The sequence below is a fragment of the Melanotaenia boesemani genome, chromosome 15 (assembly GCF_017639745.1).
Source record: "Melanotaenia boesemani isolate fMelBoe1 chromosome 15, fMelBoe1.pri, whole genome shotgun sequence".
NCBI lineage: Eukaryota > Metazoa > Chordata > Actinopteri > Atheriniformes > Melanotaeniidae > Melanotaenia > Melanotaenia boesemani.
This window is the reverse complement of record NC_055696.1, coordinates 15,321,703-15,346,680: the sequence shown is the minus strand read 5'-3', so window position 1 is coordinate 15,346,680 and position 24,978 is coordinate 15,321,703. Positions and strand designations below refer to the sequence as shown.

Below are 24,978 nucleotides of genomic sequence, written 5' to 3'. Positions count from 1 at the left end.
TTAGTTCCCAGAATCAGAACCAGACAAGGATAAGCTGCATTCAGCTTCTATGCTCCACATATCTGGAACAAACTCCCAGAATCAGATCAGCTAAAAAACACTATTTAAAACAAGGTTAAAGACCCACCCGCTCTTAGTTCTTATTCAAATGTCCAAATCTGCAGTTTCTTTTACATTTCACTTTTAAAACTTGATCATGTTTTTCTCTTATGTTCTTTCTTCTTCCTTTATCTTTCGTTTTTAGTTGTAAATTATGCTTATTTTCTGCTGTGTGATGATGTTTTATTGTCTCTGCAAAGTAATTTGAATCACCCTGTCGTTGAATTGTGACGTATAAATAAACTTGCCGTGCATCTCTCTGCCTTTTTCTGTCCAACTATTGCCCAATAAAGGCCACTAGAGCCACAAAATCTTTGATCAATGACTAAGATTGCAAGGGTTTGAATAAAGGCAGTTGGACTTCTATTTCTTGGTTCTTGTATACATTTTACCTATCATCCGAAAGGCTTCTTCAGTTCTTTTGCTGGGAAAAAGACTAGTCACAAATCAAAAACAAGACAGCTGCCAATCTTTCCAGCACTATCCCAAACACAGCAGCAAATCTACAATAGAATATCTGAAAAGAAAATAATGTATTGTAATGACCCAGTGAAGTTGGTCCTACAAGCTACTGCATTTTGGCTTAGTTTTTGTGAAGTATATAATGATATAGTGTAATAAGGCATGTATTGTTGTTCATCTGAAATTGTATTTTATGATCAGGTAAGGACCAGATGATTTAATTAAATCCTGACACATAAAACCTTAGAACTAAAGGAAGATGTGCTTTGACTGTAAAAGCCGTCTGGCCCAATTCAGCAATGGATCAGACTGTTTACCTTCCAAGTTCATTCCGGCTTGAAGACATTTCCTGAAGCGGCAGGCTGGGCAGTTCTTCCTGCGGATCTTATCAATGATGCAGTCATTCCTCCCTGCACACAGGTAGTTATGCTGACCTGTAAAGAGAGGAGGAGGAAGAAGAAAGAGGATAAAGGAGACAAATTAGCTGGCTAAGAGGGTTTGAGGAGGATTAGCCCGGTCAGTACGTATAACCACACTCCCCACCTGTTGATTCTAAAGTAAGCCTCACAAGCATGTCATCCCTGTTGTATTGACAGCTTCACTTTCTTAGGTCTGCATTTTTACTACATGGCACAATGATTGCGTTCAAAGCTCTTTCAGTGCAACAGAAAACGCATGAACTATACTAGATTCTACATCGTCTGCTTTTGTCTGAAAATCACATGTTCTTATTATCGCTCATCTCAATACCAACTTAAATGTGGGAAATCCTTACAAAATCTATATTTGCGACTAAAGGGAAAAGATTAATGTAATTCAGATTAATGGAAAATAAAATAGATGTTAAGTCCTTTCATAATGTAGGTTTAGCTTTATGGCTATGGTGAGAACATAGTATTTGTATTCATGATCAATGCTGGAATATCTGCTTTACATCATGTTACTGTACCAGTTCAGAAAATGTAGCCTCCACTACAGTGCAACAGTGTCTTGCTTTTAATATTTACAACACCAGTGTGACAGAGCCTGAGGAGCATCACATGATCTTCATCTTTTCCCAGCTCAATGGATTCTTGTGAGTTAAGAATAAAACCTGATCATTGAAAAAGGCCTAAATTATTTAGGGGTTTGCCCCACGCTGTTAATTCATGCTCAACAATATGCGCTTTTCTTATGCTTTCACTATGACAGATATTCTAGTAAAGCCCATTGTTCACCTTCAGCAGAATCATCTCTGATGGACTATATGAGTCACAGACCCAATCAGCTGCTGACATCAAGCAATGAGAAAAAACTGACCAAAATGTTCTTTCCCCATGACAAGGATTCTCAGTGGTTTAACCACAAGAATACCAGTTAGCGGTCACCCTTAACAGGAAATCAGCAGTTCTCATGTTTTACCTTCACAGCTTTTACATGTAGCTTTCTGTTTTTATAATGGCCTGTGTTGCACATAATTGTAAATACTTATTTCCTGAAAATTGAACTTAGGAAAGGAACAGGGCAACTATAGTTGGAACTATGAGCTCTGCAAGTGGCAAAAAAGAATTCAGCGTAAGGTGTAATAAGCATATATGGTGTATGCAAGTTTTTTTTCGAAGTCCTAAGTCACTCACTGGTTTTCCAGTTGAGAGGAAACTATTATAAACTATAACTGTTGTTTTCTCCTCTCATAGCCAATTACAAAAACATATAAAGAGGAATTGTGATTTGTCTTTTTTTATATCATTACTTAGTGGGAAGATCTACACGTTACTGAACTACAATTATTCTTGTTTTTTGTTGCTACTTCTTAGAAATGATGGGTTACCACAGAGTGGCAGATGGAGCAGTTCTGCTTGTGAAACTTACCATAGGCTCAAACAAAGCCACATTTAAAGTCAACACTGACCCAGTAAATTGCCCTTTGGGACCATAATGACTGATCTACTGATCTTCTCAGGTCTTTGAAATATCAATTGTTTGATGTAGCTTTTTGAGCTAAAGGGCATTCAATACTACTGGCCCCATATGTGTGTGATTATTTTCTAGACGCACAAAGTAGCAGTACTATAGTATATTATAAATTATATACTACTAATTAAAATTGTGATAGATAAAAAATCAGAGAGCTTTTGTTTAGAGAAAAAGCCTGAGGTATCCTTGTCATCCATTTTGAACACTGCCCAAGTTTGTTTGGACGAGCTAATATTAGCATCATGCAGTTTGTGAAAATAGAAAATTTCAAAAATTCGAAACAGTCCTACTTTTTATTTTTTACCTCAACTACTCAGTTTTTAATTTGAGCCATCCTGTTTTACTACTTTCTACAATACAGCACAGACTTCAAGTGGTTTACCTGAACCCTTTCTAAAGTGCTGTGATAAAGTAGACATTTTATGGCTTCATGACTAATGCATCTTGCTGATTGACAGTAGATATTTTTGTACTGTTAAAACAGGGTCAAAATGGGCAAATAAAATTTCTAAAGGTTTAATTTCTTAGAAACTTCAATCTGTAAGAGGAGTCTGTCCACTGAGAAAGTAAAAGAAAACAAATAAAAAAAAAAATAATAATAATAATAATAACATCAGTCTGACACTGAAGCCAAATAAAAGGAATTTTCCCCCAGATATTCAAATCTCTTGTTTGAATTATACTTTACTTATTTAACTCGTCTCATATGTAAGAGATTATTATTTTTACTGGTACAAAAACAACGTCATTATCTTATCCTGTATACATCACAGTGGCTGGTTCTCCTTAGCGCTGCTAATAAAGACAGTAGGGTTAATATAGGTCGACAATTAATATAGGCCCAGTTTACTCAACTTTGTAAATTACCATGTGACTGTAAAGCATAAACATGGGAGTGTCTGCCTTTACTGTCAACATCCTAAAACCGCACTGATCTACAAATACAGATGCAATATGCTCATTTTAATAATCACCAAGGTTAGAGCCCAGAAATGTGGATTCGAATCTATAACTTTTTGCTATAACTTTTAGAAATTAAAAAATTAATAAAAAGGGACCAATTTAAGAGCAGCAAACTGCAACATCTGTGGTATAAAAATCCAGGGCGCTAGATCCACCATGTCTACCTTAATCCACTGTAAAACATCTTTGTAGGATGAGCAGCTGGAGAAGCAGCAAGTTTTCCAACACGTTGCGCTACAACACATCGTGTGTCTCTTTCCGTCTTTGGTTCATTGGACGGTCTATTTGCTTTCACACTGTAAGTGAACCGCACCAGGGTTCGCTTGCAAGTTAACCGAAACCCTCTGACCAGAATCTGCTGTTTTTAAGTCCACACTAGATTGCAAATGAGCATTCAAACAAACCATACTATCCAGTTTATCTGTAAAATGGACCAAACGGAGCCACTGTGAATGCTCCATCAGAGTCACCTTTATAAAGGATAATAAAATTCCGGCAACACAAATCAAGGCGCACAAATTTAAACAGAACACAAGTGAAAAAAAAGAACATGTGAAATGCTGCAAAAGGTTTTAGTGTAATGGATATTGTGCCTTGTAAGTAAATACCAGCAGTATTCTTTGTAACAATCAAAACTTGCTTTGCGTCAGGTGCAGTGTAATAGTAAATTTGGTCAAAATCTCCTAAACCCAGAAAACAATTGTTGAGTAATTTTGGAGAAGACTGACTATGATGAATCATCATAATTTATTTAAAAGAATATCCATCACTGCCTTGATGCCAGAAATAAAAAGTAGTACCTATGCTAAGGAAGTGTTTTGCTCACCACTGAACAAAATCTGTCTATTCACATAAGATCTATAAATTGATACTTCATATGATGCAGAATCTGAATTAATTGTACCGATAGCTTTCTGGTTTTAGTTGGTTTGTTTGTTATTGCTGGTGGGAGAATAACACTAACAAAATGCAACCTCAAAATTTCTGCACCAACAAGCTAGCTGCAGCTAGATTGAGACACTAGTTTATCCAGCGATGTTAGTTTGATTCTTAAATACATTCTGAAAGGTCAGGTTTTCACAATCATTCTCATCAAACCTCCTATGAAGAGGTCTTTGTTCAGCTCTACATAACTTTAAAACCTGCCAACTATGGAACAGAAAATAACTTTGACAACCACCAATCATAACTGTCCATGCAATGTACTGTTCTGACTGTCAGAACACATGGTTACCTCTTTTAACAGTGAGTCAACCAGTTTAATTTCCTTTATAATGTCACGTCTAAGATTATTTTGCTTGTGAATATTGAACCTAGTGCTGCAGCCTAATGCCCTGAGTATCAGCAAACACTGAATCTGGGACATCAAGCAAATGATTAGCTCAGTTTAATAATGCTTTGTCCTGCAGAGATGGTGACAGTCTGTAGCCAAGCTGGAGCAAACATATGTCTACACTATGTAGTGACTTTTAATAAACTTTGAGACAACAAAATCAAATAAGAAAAAAAGTTAATTTCATGAATATATGTAAATGACGACACAAAGTTGCTATTTATATCATACTTAGTTTCTGAATATATAATTATATTCATGTGCAGATAACACATTAACTCGTAGAAAGAGGAAGTTGTGAAACTTGGGAATAATCGTTTACTGCACACAGCACATTACATATTAATGTGCAGGGTTTGTGGTGTGAAGACAAAATGGCAGTTATTAGGTCGTCATTTGAAACCATCTCCAATATCACAGGAAGTCATTACACACAACAACGTAAACAGCCATCTGTGGTGTCAAACACGTCAGCTGAATCCCTTATCCTGCCCTGATCTGTTAACAAGGGCCTGTCAGCCCCATTGAAACTAGTCTGTGAATCTAAAACCAGAGTGCAGTGCAGAGAAGGAGGATAAGATGCAATAATTCCTAATTTTGTCATCAGCTAAAAAAAAAAACAACTAACATTTTTTTTTTTTTTTTTTTTAAACACTTTATTTATTTTCATTTTCAAGTGATCCTTCAAACCATCATATTCATGGAATATTACAAATAATACAGGCAAACATAGAAAAACAAACCCCTCAGAAACGAAATCAGAAGACCGACTAAATTAACCAGACAGACTTGTTACAAACGATAAGAAAAAGAAACAGAACAAAATAGGGAGAAAAAAAAAAAAAAAAAAAGAAAAGAAAATAAAAATAAAAATAAAAAATAAAAAATAAAAAAAAACACACACAAAAGAATCAACAGCCACAGGTGCACCTAACCGTACTCATTATGATAATAATCAATTGCAGGTGCAAACACTCAGAGTTCCAACTCTATACCAGGTAAGTTCTTCACATAAGTTATGAGAGGATCCCAGGTCCTATGAAATCCATTGATAGTGCCATTGAGGGTACATCTGATCTTTTCCAATTTCACATTCTGCATAATGTCCCGAATCCAGTAGTGGTATGTTGGAGGATCAACAGCCTTCCATTTCAACAAAATCAAGCGTCTAGCTAGCAAGGATGAAAAGGCAATTACCCTCTGCAGATAAAGTGGAGGGACTGATCCAGTTGGATCGAAAAACCGTCCAAAAATTGCAATCATGGGAGAGGGTGAAATATTATAGGAATACGCATTAGATATGACTTCAAAATAGGAGGACCAGAATGGAACAAGTTTCGGACAGGACCAGAACATGTGAAAAGAGGTAGCTGGAGACTGTTTGCATCTGTCGCATAATGGGTCCATGTTAGGGAATATTCTTGCCAGTTTAGCTTTAGAGAAGTGTAACCTATGTAACACTTTGAACTGTATTAAAGAATGTCTTGAGCATATAGAAGAAGAATGGACACTTTTCAGAGCACCGTCCCATTCATCCTCAGACATCTGAACCCCCAAGTCATTTTCCCACTTTTCTCGAATATGTGATATAGAGGGGTTGCAAGCGTCCATAATACGGGAGTAAATAAATGAAATTCTCCTTTTTTCCAGCATGTTAACCCTTAGTAAGGAATCTAAACAGGAAGGTGGAGGAAGTGTTGGAAAGTTGCCAAACTTTTTACGGGTAAAATCCCTGATTTGCAGATATCGCAAAAAATGATTGCTGGTTAAACTAAATTTTCTAGATAGTTGCGCAAAGCTAGCAAAAGTATCATTAATATAAAGATCCTCAATACTATGGATGCCCTTGTCATGCCAGATTTTGAAGCCATTGTCCATCAGGGATGGTTGAAAGAGATGATTATGTATTACTGGCAAGTGAATAGAGGTTCTTTGAATACCCAAGTATCTTTTGAACTGATTTATAATACGTAGTGATTGAGTTACAATTATATTATCTTTAATATTATTCACCAATGGTGGTAAAGGTGCACAAAGTAGAGCAGGGAGTGAATGTGGGCTGCTTGTAAACTTTTCAATTTGGAGCCAGGCAGGAGTCTTGCCATGAAAATCTTTTAACCACAGAGAAATTGCATTAAAATTTGCTGCCCAATAATACGCAAGTAAATTTGGAAGGGAAAGGCCACCTTTATCTTTAGGTCTCTCCATAAATTCTTTTCTTATGCGAGCCGATTTGTTGTTCCATATAAAGGAAGAAATTGTTTGATTGAATTTCTTGAAGAAAGACTGTGGTATGAAAACTGGTAATCCCTGAAACAAATATAGAAATTTTGGTATAATGTTCATCTTTACAGAGTTTGCTCTCCCGATAAGAGAAAGCGGCAGAATGGACCATCTTTTGACATCTTGTTGGCATTGTTCCAGCAAAGGGGCAAAGTTGCTTTTAAATAGACTGTAATAGGATCTGGTGACTTTTATACCGAGATAGGTAAAAAGTTCGGTGGACATCTTAAATGGTAGATTGGGATATTCTTTGGCATTACAACTGATGGGGAAATATTCACTTTTATTCAAATTTAGCTTATACCCAGATATGTTACCAAATTCATGCAAGATTTCAAGGACCCTAGGGATAGTTGTAATAGGGTTGGTGACGTATAGTAAAAGATCATCTGCATAAAGCGAGACAGTATGAGTCAGGCCACCACGTAAAATACCCTGTATACTATTGTGACATCTAAGGGCTATGGCGAGTGGCTCTATAGCTATAACAAAGAGCAATGGACTCACTGGATCTCCCTGTTTCGTCCCCCTATACAGAGGAAAATACTCGGATGAGATATTATTTGTATAGACTGAAGCAGTTGGATCGGTATAAATGAGTTTTATATGGTGAATAAATCTGGGACCAAAACCAAACCTGTCGAGTGTATGAAAAAGATAGTCCCACTCGACGCGGTCAAACGCCTTTTCGGCGTCCAGCGATATTACTGCTTCTGGGGATGGAGTACTTGGTTCAGTGTAAATTATATTAAATAATCGTCTCAGGTTAAAGTAGGAGTGTCTGTCTTGGATAAACCCAGTCTGATCTTCAGAAATTATATGAGGGAGAACTGTTTCCAGCCGGAGAGCAATGGCCTTCGAGAACACCTTACCATCACAGTTTGTCAAGCTAATTGGCCTGTAGGATGAGCAATCTCGAGGGTCCTTACTTTTTTTAAGTAATAATGTTATTGAAGCCTGACGAAGTGTAGGTGGAAGAGTGTCATTCTCCAATGCTTCAGTGTAGACTGAGAGGAGAAGAGGAGCAAGTTTATCTTTAAATTTTTTATAAAAATCGGTTGGAAACCCGTCCGGGCCTGGGGCTTTACCGCTTTGAAGAGACATTATAGAATTTTTAATTTCCTCCAGCGTCAGACTTTGCTCCAATCGATCTTTAGAGGCAGACTCAATTACAGGAACGTCCAGTTTGGAAAAAAAGGCATTTAATTGTTTTTTATCAGCTGCTGAATCTGAAGAGTATAGATTAGAATAGAACTCCTTAAAGCAGTTATTGATAGTTTGGTGGTCCTCTGTAGAGGAGCCATCAGGTAGCACAATCTGCGAGATATTACGAGACGCTGCTTTTTGGCGAATTTGACTTGCTAATAATTTGGAAGGTTTGTCCCCTTCTTCATAGAATTTACTACGGGATTTATAAATGAGCCTCTCTGCCTGAGTGGTGGTTAAGAGATCGACTTCAGTTTGTAAACCTATTCTCCTTCCAATCAGATCAGGGGTTGGAGAGCAGGATATTTGATTGTCCAGGGCTTTAATTTTGGAACTCAGCTCCTCAATACTCCTGCATTTCATCTTTCTAAGATAAGCAGAGCGTGAGATAATTTGTCCTCTGAGGTAGGCTTTAAGCGACTCCCAGAGAGTTGAGGCTGAGATGCCCTCAGTCCTATTTATGTGCAAAAAGAAATCTATCTGTTCTGTAATAAAATTCACAAACTCTGAATCAGCTAACAGAAGTGTGTCCAGTTGCCATATTCGTTTTGTCCTCTGAGTCGGGAGAGCCAGCTCAACACTCACCGGTGCATGATCTGAGATAATAATAGGGTTGTACTTACAATTTCTAATAATACTTAATAGATACGGGTCAACCAAAAAGAAATCTATTCTAGAAAATGATTTGTGTACAGTAGAATAATATGAATATTCTTTTTTTGTGGGGTATTTAAATCTCCATGGGTCGATAAGCTTATGCATCTCGATGAATGATTGGATTGTTTGCACAGATTTAGACGGTCTTGGTGTGGTTTGAGATGAGCGATCCCGAACAGAATCCATCACTAGGTTGTAGTCCCCAGACAGAATCAAGTGGTGACTGTCCAGATTAGGAATAGAGCTTAGCATTTTTTTAAAAAAATTATCGTCATCAAAATTTGGACCGTATATATTAACCAGTACTAAATTAAGTTGAAACAGTTTTCCCACAACCATCACAAATCTGCCATTTGGGTCCAGGATAGTATCTGACACAAGGAGAGGAATCTTTTTGTGAATGAGTATAGCTACTCCTCTGCTCTTACAGTTAAACTGTGAATGAAACGTTTGCCCAATCCAGTTGTTGTTGATCTTAGAATGATCTCGATTTTGAAGGTGGGTTTCCTGTAGAAAAGCAATACTGACCCCAAGATATTGTAAGTGAGAGAGAACCCTCTTTCTCTTAGTTGCCTGGTTAAGACCCTTCACATTCCAGCTTATAATTTTCAGATGCTCTTGATTTGGGACAAATTGTGAATTACTCAGTTTCATCAGAACCATTCAAATAAAAAATACCAGTGTCTGCTCCATTTAGAGGAAGCATGAGAACAGGTGCTTAGGCTGTGTGGAAAAAAAAAACAAAAACAAACAGAAAAAAACAGAGAGAAAAACACATTAAATGATTCAAAGCTACAACATACAACATACAAAGAAGCCATAAAAAGGCTACCCCCCCCGGTGAACTTCGAACTACTGCAAACTTGCATTTGCATGCTACCCGCTATGATGAATTCTTTTTATAACCATTGATGAACCTCTAAAGTAGTGTTGACTGACATGTGACCTAGTTACCCACTACTGAAACTGCAGTATTCACACATAATTCAATAAAATGAAATTATACAACAAAAAAAAACAAAACAAAAAAAAAAATATATATATATAAATAAATAAATAAATAAATAAAAGAAAAATAAGGGAAAAAAAAAAAAAAAAAAAAAAAAAAAAAGGCGCAGTATTGTGTATTTCGCAACCACACTTTCAATATTGCATGGATATAACTAGTAAAAAAAAAAAAAAAAAAAAAAAAAATAAACACAAACAAACGTGAAGACACTAAGAGTATGGAGAATGCTGACCTTGGAATACTATTCTTGACTCTTTTAAGTGGTTGTTATTTACCGTAACGGTAATGTTACCTCAGTCAGTGTTCTCAGTGTGGTGTGAAGCAGAACGCGAGTCATCCTCAGAAATATTGTTGTTGTTGATGAAGGACAGGGCCTCGATGGGATCTGTGAACTTCATGCGTCTCCCGTTGTGAGTGAACTGCAGAGTGGCTGGATAGTAAAGGCCGAACTGGATCTTTGCAGCGTGGAGCTTCTTTTTGGATTCAGCGAATGCTGAGCGCCGTTTGCTGACATCTGGGCTGTAATCAGGAAAGATGTGAAATCTTGATCCGTTGTAGGAAAGCGGGCCCTTTTGCCTGGCAAGGCGCATGATCAACTCCTTAGTCTGGAAGTGGTGGAGTTTGACGATGAGTGGTCGCGCTCTGCCGTCGCCACTTGCTGGTTTCGGAGCCAGACTCCGGTGTGCTCTGTCCACTGATGGCGGCTTCTCAAAACAGTCCTCTCCAAACACGTCTGCGAGTAATTTGGCGATGAATTCTGTTGGCCGCGGGCCCTCTGCGTTTTCTGGTATACCCACGATGCGTATATTCTGCCGTCTTGTGTAGTTTTCCAAGTACGCCACCTTCTCCCGTAAAGCATTATTTTCTTTAGCCAGAAGTGTGTGGGAAGTCTCCACGCTACTCAGCCTCTTGTCGAACTCGTTCATTCCATCCTCCAGATCAGTAATTCGCTGGCCGTACACACTCAGAATCGAGTGGAGAGAGGCTATGGACACTCGGTTCTCCTCCCGAAACGAGTCGATAGACGCTTGAACAGCAGTAACCGCGTTTGCCAGAGCCTCCATGCTGTTAGCATGAACACCGGATCCCGTGCTAATGCTAGCTGGAGAGGTAGAGTCGCTCCGTAATGTGGGTTTGCTACCTTGATGTTTGGTTGGCTTGGGAGACATTAATTCACTCACAATGTAGTCAAGTCACTTTTAGATATTTTCAACGGTGTTTAAAGAGTTACGAGGTCCAATAATGTAAAAATTTAACAAAGTTCTGCGGGAGCCGTGGGAGACACGTCTACTCACTACTCATGCTCCTCCCCTCCCCCCCAACTAACATTTTTTACATGACATTACTATCACATGTAGTAAATATATTGTTATTTTTTATACAAATAGGTAATTAAAATATGATTGATAAGTAGTTATAAACTAAAACAAACACTTCCATATATATATATATATATATATATATATATATATATATATATAAATTGTTTGCTACCTAACCCAAAGAAAAACAGTGGGGGAGAAAAACAGGTTATTTTATTGCAAACAATAAAAATCAAAACTCCTGAAAGAACATGTTTCTGCTGATGCCTGAAAAACTAAATCAATAAAAAATTGTTACATGACAAGAAAAAAAACCTGTCTGGGGGAGATGATTAGGAAACACTGATTTGTTGACATATTGTGATAAGATTCAAATTTATAGATGATTTAAGGATGATTTACAGCTTAATCAACTTGACCAATAAATGCTGAATTGACCATTATTGTGCTGCGACCTACATAAGAAAACATGGATATGAGCTGGAAATCCATCTTGCAGAGCAAATTTAAAAGCAACCACATGACTATTAACTAAAATCAAGAAACTTTAAGACACCAAGCTTGGCGACACATTTAACATCAGCTCAGAGGTGATAAGGTGGGTTAAGTGCACAAGAACAGGCTAATTGGTGACAGCATGTGACTGCACTTTTAGGACCTGTGAGGATGATAAGGTGAAGCATTCCAAGCAGAAACTGAATATTACAATAATCATTCACAGGCAATTGATGCTGATTTGAATCACCAAGAAAGAACATTTGCATGCATTAACAGAGAGTTGGCAGAAGAGGCTTTGCATGTGTCTGGGCAGATTTGTCATTTCTTTTTTGTTTTGTTTTTTTTAGTGCTGAAGGAATACAGGAACATGAGCAAATCAAAGGTGACAGTACTTCCATCATTATCATCATCATAATTACAATAATAATAATTATTATTATTGTTATTAAAAGTGCATTTATTTACCATCTGTGTTTTGTCGTGCTCTCCATCCTTCATCATAGAGACAACGAGCGTAGAACGGAGAAGGGGGAGAAAAACAAAAATGACACATAACTTTCTTAGTGTTATTGTAGGTTTATTTTTTCTAGATAAGACCTAAAGTTGAGTTTGAGTGCCCGATGGTTACACCAGCACCACAAAACAAAAGCTGGCACAGCAGATAATCATGCAACTGTACAAGATGTGATATTACAGATGTAAGTTGATATACGTGCTTATATTTACATGCCTAAAGAAAGTTTTCAGGCCCTTTACATTTTTCATATCTCCATGTTTTAGACTCAGCAAAAGATTCATTCACACAGTTCTCAGCAATGGGGAAGCAACAGCAGGTTTTTGAAGCACAAATGTAAAATAATAAACTGAAATATGCTTTGAAAGAAGTATTCAGGCCCTTCATTGTGAACTTTATTGAAACAGTTTTGGTCGTACATGCACACTATTTAGTTTGTTTCTCCTCATTCCTCTGGCAGAATTGTGCAAGCTTAAACAAGTTGAATGTGGCGCGTCAGTGCACATCTATTTTCAGGAAATTCTCTTCTGAATTCAGACCCAGACTGACTGGGCTATTCCAGGGATTTAGCCAAAATCTCTCTGCTGGTTTTATGTTTTATTTCATCTTTGTTGAAATGCTATCAAAGCCTGAAATCCTGAGTACTCAGAAGGTTTTATTTTTTTATTTTTTGTCTTTTTTTTTAAACCAAAAATGCTATATTTTTCTGCATCTGTCTTTCCAAGTCTCCCTGCCCCTGATTTAGAAAAATTATTCCCAAAGAAAGATACTGCCATTGCCATGTTTGCATGTAGAGGTGCTATTATTAATGCGAAGCTCAGCTACTGGTTTCATTCATGAATGTTATTAGAATTGTGTCCAAATAGTCCAATCTACTATTTATCAAATCAGAGAATTAGCTTCTAGTTGTTTAAGTATTAAATTCTTTTGGAAAACTCCCAGGCGGGTTATCATGTGCCTTTAATGACAAAGGGCAACTGTAATGCCACTCCACCAGAAACCCTGACTGGTGGCTGGTGGGTTGATTACTTGTTCCACCAAAGTTATTTGTCCCTCTTCACTTAGCCAAACTAAGCTTCCAGATCCAGGAAGTCAGCTGATGGTCACCTACTTCTACTTAAAAATGTTCTAGGCTGCTTTACCTGCAGGTGCTTTAAATGCTTCAGACATATTTTTTGCATGTTTCAGTTCTATTAAAATCCTCTCCTGAAGGTCTGTGGACAGTTCTTTCGACATCATGACCTCATCAGAGGGACATGTGTCCATATAAATGATGTCTCTTAGGTAAAAAGTAGAAGAATCTCAAACCTGCTGCAGTGAGATGGAACAGAGTAGCATTCCAGGGTCTAAATACTTGTATTACATTAATCTTATAATTAAAGTTAAACAAACACTCCAAAAATCTGCTTTTGCTTTGACATTTTTTTGAGTAATCATTAACAAAACATAAACTAATATTATGGGTCCAAAACATTAAAACTGAACAAGGTCTGAGAACTTTCTGTTGACACCAAGTAGTTTTACTGGTAATTTGTACCACTGTTACACATATTTGATAAGGAAACAACCTCATATTAAAGTTTTATTCTCTATAGATGACCACATCATTTAAGTTCCATTAACAAACAACCATGTTTTCATCCCAAACTGATGCAGGAACCAAACTATCTTATCAACATCAAATGCAATAAATAAAATGAATACGTTTGGCAACCACCCATGTTAGTTGCAGTTACAGGAAATTTAACAGATACAGTAGATGCAGGAGGAAAGTGAAACAAACAAAAAGATTATTGATCCTTAAACTAGGAAAAAGTTGATAAGAGCAGGTCATCTCTTTTCTGAAAGATCTATATTAGCTTTGATTAACTAAAATGAGGATCATTGTTCATCAAGACTTTACAAGCCCAATGCTGATGAGCGCAAGCAATGATCAACTGAAGGAAACAAAATTCCTTCCAAAGTAATAACACATCTGCGGAGCCAGCTTGTAGAAAGACAGGAAGTAGAACAAGAAGATTAAAGACGGAGAGGGAGAAACACAAACACTTCTTGTTTTCAGATGCATTCCTGTCCCTTCCACTTCAAGATTGTGTCAAAATTCAAGACAGGCATAGTGATGCACTATGAAAAGGAATGAGTACTAGTGAATGAAAGGCTGTAACAGCCCTCTGGAAGACATTACTCTTAACTGGAAAGTGTTGGGGTGGAGATATTTTTGGACTTGGCTCTTCTCTCTGAAAGTTTTTGCTGTTAATCACTTGTGAGTAATCTCCGCTTTGACACAGACAAATAGGAAAGGCAAAAGAAGAGGAGGTAGTCATACAAGGCTGGGACTAATATTCAAACCCAAAAAATGCAAGTAGAAAAGCACAACACGCAACCTTCTATTCTACCGCACTCTGAACTTGGATTTAGAGAAATAATGCAATGTTTTTTGCAGCCTATGAACAGGCAAAAGTGTGCAAAGGCGTGCAAAAGTGTCAACAGTTATGTTGAAGTTACATGATTCAGCTGAATAAGAAAGGTTTGTGGATGCTGATCATTATATGCACATGTATAAGGTTGTGTGCATAACATGCTGTACATATCTAATTATAACTTATTCTGCTATGTGTACGTCTTTATCTGATAAATCTGTTCAAAATCAAATAAAAACAGAATTTTTCTCAACTAGTGTGTGATGCTTGAGGGAATGAGTGAGTGTGGATACAGACTGAGAGATATGTGGGACCAACCTTCAACGGCCCTCTTGAAGAACACTTTGCAGCTGCCGCAGGTTACAACCCCATAGTGACATCCCGAAGCCTCATCCGAGCACACTAAACAGATCTTGTGTGTCTGCCCACTGGGCTTGGACTGGCCCGACCCGGCAGCTCCAGTGGTCTCTCCTGTTCTGGCTGATGAGCTGGAATATGAACAAATAATGAGGATGGGGGAAAAAAGACAGGAAAACGTGTTAAAATGTGCAGCCTGCAAAGGTCAGGTTTACAGGTATAAACAGTGGTGTGCTATATTGTTGCTAGGAGACATGACAGTCTTTTCATACATCTTGTTTGCAAAAAAATGCAAACCTGATTTCTACACTGTATGAAAGGATAGATAATTATCACATTTTGTAGCCAACAGAGTTCTAAATATTCCTCATATTCTAATTAAAAATATTGTGTCTAGCAGTTATAATAGGATTTTCTTGAAATCTGTAAATAATCAGGCTGAAGAAGCATTCATCTCAGCCTGTAAGAGTTCACTAATTATTCATTTCAGTGATCTCACTGTTTTTTTCTTTTAATGATGCAAAAGCAAATAAGTCAAACTCAATGAAGTCCATCAGCAGAGACAGTTTCTTTATGTAGTAAGTAAGCTCTAAATCTCCGGCCAAGCCTGAAATTGTGTTCTAATGCACATTAAAGCTTTGCTAAACCCTGTTAAGAAACTGGTACACACAGTTGTCTAACAATCAAAGTTACTGAAACCATCGAATTGCAGTGTGAAGCTTGTGGGTGAAGTGGCACTGTGGGGAATGTCAGCAGGGTTCTGATTGACGGCTGCACAATTCATGTCAGGAATTTGACCGCATTAAAAAGGCTTTAATCTTTTCTTCTCTGTTTGTTGTGGTAGCACACTGGATAGAATGTGCAGTGGGATTATGCGACAGAGTTATCCTGCTAAGCTTGATAATGACTTTATATATAGGTCTATATATATCTTAGCTATGGTGCTGATGTTGCAGCTTTGTTCAGCTTATGCTCCAGCAGTTGTTTCATCTCTTTTCTCCAAGACTCTCAAACTCACAAGCTTGCTCGGAGATCAGATAGAATGAAAATAAATAAATTAAAAAAACCCGCTGTCTGTCTCACTGGTCAGAAGCCAGTCTCACTCCTATTTTGAAACAAGCATGACCTAATTTCTCGATAGTGGGCGCCTCACGGTCACTGGAAAGATGACACCTGCTTATGTAAACTTGACTGGAACCAAACCGACCAGAGGTGGCGGATCTTATAAGGCTTTCGGCTAAGATGTTTACCCAAACCTTAACGTTAAGATTGTTGAACAGGTCCCTCCCAGCATATACATACAGGCTCAAACTTTAGCAGCTTTCCCAATGCAATACCAGCTTAGCTTTTGGCAGTTTCAAACATAATTCACAATCACACTGTTTTGCAGATGGTAGCATGGTTGACGGAGGGGGCAGTGATGGCTTAATATGTAAAATGTGCATTTTTGGAAATGCTTAACATTAGATAAGTATTTTTTTTATGTAAAGAATTTCCTTTAGAAGGGGAAAGCTAAGAGTCAAATGCTGTTGTAAAAAGATTATAAACACACAAGAACATATATTACATTTACTTAACCTCAAACCTCTTAACCCCAAAAATGACTAAGTGTGACTCATTCTGAAACTCATCAAAGCCACAACCTGCAGCTGTTTTAACTCTCTGTTTGAGGTAGAGTTATCTGTCTCATTAAGAATCTGATCCCTCAGACCCTCAAACCAATTTATACTGCACATACCTATTAGACACAACATTAAAACCACCTGTCTAATTTATTTTAAGTCCCCTTCCTGTCTCAAAAATAGTTCTGACCCATTGGGTCATAAAATTGGGGCTGTCCTGTGGGCCACTGGCAGTGGATTCCTTAGGTTTCATTGGCTGCTTCTCCAGATACTTGTCAGACTGGGATCAGGGGTCTTTGGAGGCTTTTGTTCCTCCAACAGCTCCTGAGAATTTTGTTGCAATGTTGCATGAATACATCAAGATGCACAGTTTTATTTACCTGAGATAATAAAGTTTATTTTTCCACCATTGCTGGTCACACAACCACATCACAGTTGGAAAGCTTTCTGTTGAAAATAATCTGGCGGAATGATTGTCTAGAGAGCACAAGAAGTAGTAAGTAGTGCACAAATAAGGCTGTGTAAAGGTTTTAGTAAGTTTCTGGATAGAAAATCTGTACATAAAGTCATATTGTGGACTTTTGTGTTCTCACATACAGCAGCTCCAGAACATTCTAGGACTCCTGTGCAGCTTTAGTTTCACAGAAGTTTCACTGTCTGACCAGTGTATGAGATACACCACCAAGTTATTCACAAGGCTGACAGTAATAATTACATGAATGCACATGAGTTATTACCTGGCCTAATAAGGTGTGGCCATTTTGTTTGCCAAATATTATTATGGAAATGATTAAGTATGCTTAAATCTTATCTGCAACACCACACACTGCAAATGTTGAAAGAAGCTTTCTGATGTGTATGCTTCTAATGCTGGACCTTGAGTCTGGCAGCAGTTTGTTAATTGTTAATTAATTAATTTCAGCCTCTGTTGGGAAGAGTACAGTAAATGTGCACACATATTTATGTCTCTTTTATTATTTGCCCACTTCAAGAAGCTTTGGTTCGATTCACGTGAAAATACTGTAAGCCCTAATTATCAGATGGCCCTTGGACTGTGGGGGCTCATTCTGAACTGCTCAGACACCGCAAATAAAAAGAGTGCCAGTGCAGATCACATGATACTGCGACTACAAATCCAGTAAAACAAACATAGACTGTTAAATTGCATTTACTATATTTTGTGTTCAATATTTTCTTATCTTTTTTACTTTGTTTTTCTAATCCTACTTTTAGTACTTTAAAGTGCATTAGAGAGCTAAAAATGTTAAGTTACATAATTCTATTATGCTCTGTTCTGGATGGCTCAAATGCTAGTATTATAAAATGGCCACAGGGGGGTGTTTAAATTAAACATTTATAACCCCCTCTACTTGTCCTCCAGCTCACATGTTCATCTCATTGCTAAGACATCAAGTGTGGCTCTGAGCCATGTAGCCCAGATTCAAGTCTCATTAAGAGTGCCTCCATACTGAACTGGAGCTCTCAAACATGTGCAGCTACAGTCATTCACTGTCCAACATGCAGAACTCATATGTACTGATAAGCAAGAGAACATCACATAATGATTAACACACTAAGATTGATGCACATGGATGTAGTATCATGAATCAAACACACCAACATACAGAAAAAAAATACTTTTTCTGAAAGGACTTCAGTAGAAGTAAGGAATGAACACAAAAAAAGTAGTTTGCAGCTCATTGTCCTTTGTCCATCCACACTGCAAGTACATGTGTGCGTTTGTATCATGGTGTACAGCAACAGCAAATCTAACAAAAATCTGAGTGGACAGTGTGCATCCAGTTATTATAACTGTTTCCTTTCTACCTACAAACATCTCAAAAAATGAGCAAATAATATGTGAAGTAGTACTGGAGGACACTAGCAACAAGTCTCTGACATAATAAAATATTAGATTCAATCCCTCTGCAACATATAGTACGAGTCTGTAGCAAGCTTTTTATGTCAGGGATATACAATCCTCTGTATATCCTGCGCTGACCTGCTGAGTCTCTGAAGAATCATATTTACGATATACAGCCTTCACTACAGTAAGAACCAATGCAAAGTCCAGTTTTTCATAGAAGATCAAAGCTCTGGTAAGCTAACATGTGTGAGCTGGAAATATGAGGTGGCCGTGGGTGAGTGAAGTGTTTTTGTTCAAATATAAACATGTTCACAATGTTGAAATTAACACAAATGTGGAACTGAGACACTTCTCTTTTTTCACTCCAAATAACTGCTTTCTACATACAATTGTCATTTTTACTGTAAATTAGTAATTTTATTTAATATGCTATCAATTCCCGAGCAACTGTTAAGACAATGAGGTAAAATTTCAATGACATTGTCTTTTGCCAAATATGTTTCTCCATCTTCTCAAAGAAGATTTGGAATACAGTAAGCATCCCTCAAACTGTGCCTACTATGACGGTTAATGAGTAGGCTGTCAAGACCATGTATTGTTTGAAAGTCAACAAGTTTGCCATGCTTATGCACTGTGTGGTAGTCTATCACACATTTTTACAACCTTCTAGCAACTTTTTTTTTTTTCAAAAGCATCAAGCAAAAATACTTTCAACAAAAAATGGAAATTGTTTTAGGTGCACAAGACTGCACTAAATCTCTGCTTCAAGCACAGTAAAGGAAAACCTCAGTACTGTGTTACCATAACAAAACTAACATAAAAAAATAGTTGAAATTTATAGTAATGATTCCTGCAGATAAGATGGTAGCTAGTGATATAGCTGGGTAACTTTTATATGTAATGACGTGTTAAGAAGCTATGTGTTAAGCACTGCATATGCCAGTTGGTCATGTGTTGCTACAAGCTAGCACAATGTCCAAAGCTAACACCCTCTGAGAGCCAAGTGCCAGTAGATTTAGTTTTATTTTTGTTTTAGTGTGTAAATAAGCTTGTGAAACAAGGCGGGTGGCAAGAGAAGCATTTAAAAACACAGCATTGTACTTTTGGTGTGTGAGCAGTGATTTAATTATTTCGCTAACACCATGAAGTGTTTCAGCTTGTGGTTTCCACCAGGCTAGCCATCTTTCTAACAAAGTCGCTTAAACCTCTACAGGTTTTAGAGGTTTTGTGTCTTCTTCCTCACAGTTTTGTTTCCAGTTACCAACTCTTACATTCTGTATTTGAGCCATGAATAATATACACCTTACTCCAAACTAGGTGAAGGAAATAATCCTGGTTTGCAAGAGAAAATTCAAAAGCTTACCTCAAATTAGATTTGCAGTAATTTACTTTACAGATATAAACTTTATATCCCTTAAAAATGCTTTGCAAATTAATGTTATATAGCAGAAACATAAAAAAAAACTGAGCAAATAGCACATCGTGACTCAAAATGGCTGAATCTACAGTATCGCTGTGTGCTCAGCCTGTTGTGAGTTGTCTTAGAGGGACTGTTTGTTTATTTTTGACTCAAATTCCTCTTTAAACATGGACAATTTGAACCAAACAAAAGAAGCTGTGTTGGGGCGTAAAAATGAGATAATCCAAATGTTTCATCTAAAGCTACATTCTAGGTTCATTACAGCACTGAGAGACAAATAACCTACTTGTAAACAGAACTGTCCTACCACAATTCATACAAAATCTCTATTTGACTTCTGAACTGTGTAATTTTATGTCTTTCCTGTGCTTTTTCCTCCCTTCCTTTCCTTCATTCTCACTTCCTCTGTCTCCATCACATCCGCTTCTCTCAACAAATCTCCCTCTCCTTCTAGTTTAATGCTCCTTCCCCCCTCTTCTTCCTTCCTCTTCCCCTCATTACGCCTCATCTGCCATAGTTATATAATATGTGCATTAATGTAGCTGGATCAGACGCCTCCTATCCCCACCCCCACTCTGCCTCTCAGGCCAATCCAGCTTCACTACTGGCAGGGAGTATGGAGGAGGTCAGGCGAGTCATGAGATTATCCAACTCACCTTCCCGGAGACAAGCCTGTGTGTGACACTAATAAGAAGCTTGCATGTAAGCGCGTACACATTTGTTTGTGTGTGTTGATTTGGAAATACCGAGTGGAGAACTGCTGAACAGAAGTTCAGTTATAAACTGTCTTCAAAACTCATAACACACTTGAATGATGACTCCTTCTTTTTCCTCTTCCTGTGCACACCCCTCACCCACCCCCTCACTCCAAACCTTAAACACTTGCAGTTGTTTGTAAAGTCAAAAGAATCAAAGGTAAGAAATGTGGTTGTAGCACCAACAACCAATCACAACCCACCAGACATTTGACGACATTAACCAAGATCCTAAATTTCCCACTCATTCAAAAAGTATATTAATTCTAATAATCTCAGAGGTAGAAATTAAGCAGCAAATTCTCTGCAGGGTGTTTATAAGTCTGTGTGTTAAATGTTGACTTCCTCTCTCTCATGCAGCGAAAGTTAAACGTTGTGCCATCCCTCAGCTACATCTCCTCTTGTGTTTTTGCGCTGTAAAATACACCAGCACACACACTCAGGAAGAATTATTCGCAAAGCAGCAACAATGAGGACTCATTAGCACTAATTTCCACTGCGGTGGGCAATGTGCCAGAAAATTTTAATTCACATTCTGAAATGAATCAGTCACCTTGGTCTGCTCTGTCATTTTCTTTTTTCCTCAGGCCTGAACAAGAATTTCTCCATGGCCAGAACACAACTCAACAGTGACCTAAAAATATGCTAACAGCACAACGCGGGAAACTGACATAGCACTAACATGCAATGAATACAAGAATGCACATTACACATTACATTAGCATCAAGCTGAAGCTGAACAGCAGGGAGAAGTAGTGCTTTTCAGCAGCACTGGTCTGCCGAATTTACATTTATATTGGCTCTTATGAGGAGCAACACATGGACAAGTTCTGGTCTAAGGATTATGTGCTACATCCTGAAAACAGGAAGGGAGAGAAAACGAAGCTTAAAGTGTAAAAACAACCTGGTCTCTTCCAATAGTTTGCTTGCATCAGTCTGAGTGGAGAAGATGAGAGGAGTATGTGATGCAGGATTATGTTGTGAAAGCATTCGGTAACAGGCGTGCTGCTTTTTAACAACTGATAAAAACAAGGTTGTGTAACTTGATATGGTTCGTTTGAAGTTTGACTGCATGCCAGACATGTGATTATGTTAACGTTAAATATGACAGATATGATTAAATTATTCTTTTTAATTCTAAAAAGTTTTAAGATTTTTTTAAGGGTTTTGAAATAATAATTTTACACATGCATTTTTTATTCAAGCTAATCCAGCACGAAACGTCTCTTTCTACAGTTTCACACAGAACCAAGACATCTGTGTGTGTGTGTGTGTGTGTGCGTGTGTGGCAGAGAAGATTAGCCAAGAAAAGAACAGATCAAAGAAAAGAGACAATCACTGGCAAAGTGTGTTAACAGGACAAACAGTTAAGGTCTTTTTCCACAATTGGATGTAAAAGCTATCAGAAAAGAATAAAGGAGAGCAGTAAAGTAGCTGAACAAAAGTTCTACTGTTCCACTATGAGAAGGGTACGGGTTAGGCTAGATGAGGTCACATGTTAAATCCCTGGAGTGAAGTTATGCTGAGTTGGAATGTGGAGCTTTACAGGAAACTAGGCCACATGGTGCAGAATCAGGAGCAAGTTCATATCTGTTTAACTAAATATGAAGTTTAGAAAATAGAAACAATCCACTCTGAGTGCAGTAAAACATATTTTCTGTTGTTTGAAATATACACAGTGTCGTGTAGAGGAACATTTTTTAAACGTCGCCACTGATTGTCTCTTTTAAATACCCCCCCACATGTTCTCTTGTTTTATTTTAAGCAACTTTAAAATGTCATATTTTTAATACAAAGACAATATGAAAAAAAGGAACAGGTTGCAGCTACAATTACACTAATATTTTTAATCCAAATTAATTTATTTTAGAAATAATCATGCTAGCTTTTCTTTTGGTTCCAGACACCAAAAACCCTTTTATTATGTCAACTAAATATCTTTTATTATAAAAAAAATTTATAAAAAAATATAACAGGAAACATAACAGCAATTTCATAACATGTTTAACTGATACCTGCTAATGGAAAAAAAGGTTATTTAAGGGAAATATAAAACTTCATTTGAAATAAAATTATCATTTTCTAAATCTGCCACTGATAACAGCTATTTATTTATTTATTGGGCATCTTCTAGTCATCTCTAGAAGTAGCTACTTTACATAAAAATACAGCCCACCTTTGAACAATCTGATAAATAAAGGATAATAAAATAAAGGAATAAAGCCGTTGTGTTGCTCATCGTATCTCAACCCAAGGATGTGTGTGTTTTTGTGTGTTTGTATGCATGTGTGGTGCAGAGATCCTTCAACCGCTCCCTGCAGATTCGATTTGCTGCTGGCACATTGTGTGTCTTAAATCAGATAGATGGCCAGGGCCCTGGTCCTCTTATGTAATTACCTTTCATTTAGGACGTTAATGCTTCAGCCCCCCACAAATTACCAAAAAAAAAGCAAGTCCCCTCTCCCCTTTTCACCCAGTTTTCCTTCTCTCACTCCGTTTGCTTCTATATAACAGAAAACAACCTCTCACCAACTCATAACTTATTACCTTAAATGTCATTATTGCCAATATTATTCACATCAACATCATGCTAGCTACATTAAAGATCTATCAATATCATAATATTTAAAAAGGGCAGCTACAGTCTGTTGTGTCATTTTTCTTTATGTTGCTGTGAAGAAGCAGAATTGACAAGCAGCAATTAACAGCGATTAGATAGTCAGAATCTAACCACACCAACATAAATATTTATCAAGGCCGTAAACATGTAAATCATAATGTTGTAAACATCCTACTGTAGGTAGGAGTTAGCATTTATTTCCACAGTCTCCCTCTAAAAGAGGAAAAGATGGTCATGTTGAAACTAAAAGTCAAAACACGTGTTGTCTAAGTAAAAATGTTGCTGAAAAGAAAAATGAACCTAAATTATGAGGAAAATACATGGATATCTCCCATATAGTCTACATAGAGAAAACGAGTAAAAAGTGGTGGCGCGTTGTGGTGGGAAAATTGCAGTTGAGCGTTTTAAACTATATGTTTGGACTAAAGCAAAAGAAAAATATGAAGCAAAAATGAGTTGCAGCTGACCAAGCGTTGAACGTCAAACCAGCATACGTAAATAAAGTAAACAATGCTAATCTGACCTGTGTGTTCAGTACCACCTCAAAGTTGGGCCTGTAACTGTGAGAACATGTTTCAATCTCGAAACTGAGAACATGCCCACGGAGAAATTACAGCATCATTAGCTGAGATGGCATTACATTTCTGCCACGATGGATAGAACTAAAACCAGCTTCAACCAAAGATTTAAGATCAGTTTTTATGCTGAGCTGGTTTCCTGATATTATTTACAACATGTTCACAGTTTCAGTGTGTGACGGCCTACAGCCTTTTGATGATTATCTTTATAGTCACTCTTAATAAACACCATAGTGTGGTTCAGCAAACAGGCTGAGAGATGGTGGGGGGGGGGGGAAAGGTGCAAGGCAGGCTAGCACAGCAAGCAGGCAAGAGTTCAGAGATAATGTTTCCAGCTGCAGCAGAGGTTTTGGCTGACTAATGGAGGGTCACATTTACATACGCCCACCATCTCTGTCTGCAAAAGATTAATGGCGATAAAGATGCAAACTGAAATCTGCTGACATACAGAGAGGAAATCATGCAGTGTCAGAAGACCAGCGATACGAGTGTGGGCGAACGGACTGCTGCACACAAGCAGCATCAAGAACTAGTGCTGTACACGAATCTGGGATTTCTTCAAGAAATACAGCCTGCTTTTTAGTTGTGTTTATTCTTAGCCACCATACATGGCGGGCCACAGCACTTACCTTTACACAGTACTACTGTGAAAGGTAACAACCCTGCCAAACTAGTTCCCAGTCAAGAGTCCACAAAAGGTAAGGTTTGTTTAAGGGAAACCGCTCAAAGTATAAAAGAAGATGATCACTAGGGAAAAACATCCATAAGGTCTTAATAATATAATTGTACAGGAATTCTTATTAGCATTACAAGTAACAGTAAATGGTTGGATTGTTAGCTTCCTGCTCAACTGTTTCTAAAAACAATTTTTTATTTTATTTTATTAACTTTAGCGTATTACATCAAGAGGAGGCCTGCATCTCTTCTACTAAGTTTGGGCATGTAATGCTAAAAGTGAGCACACGGTAGGCCATTACTTCCATTCATCCAGTTCCTCCATCATTTCATGGTGGTGGTGGCAGGGCCAACGCCACAGG

The 24,978-nt window shown here is 37.6% G+C and overlaps 1 protein-coding gene across 5 annotated transcripts in view; it reads right to left on the bottom strand.

Moving 5' to 3' along the window:
• The window catches only part of LOC121654442 (glucocorticoid receptor-like), a 61,328-nt gene that overhangs the window by 13,778 nt on the left and 22,572 nt on the right, over positions 1-24,978 (bottom strand). For 4 of the 5 annotated variants that reach the window (XM_042008583.1, XM_042008584.1, XM_042008582.1 and 1 more), the window contains exons 3-5: positions 15,041-15,210; positions 12,254-12,280; positions 879-995 (exon numbers count right to left, since the gene is read on the bottom strand). In XM_042008583.1, coding sequence (XP_041864517.1) covers positions 879-995; positions 12,254-12,280; positions 15,041-15,210 — 314 coding nt within the window. The remainder of the gene's footprint in view (positions 1-878; positions 996-12,253; positions 12,281-15,040; positions 15,211-24,978) is intronic. The other variant, XM_042008586.1, reaches the window with a different exon arrangement.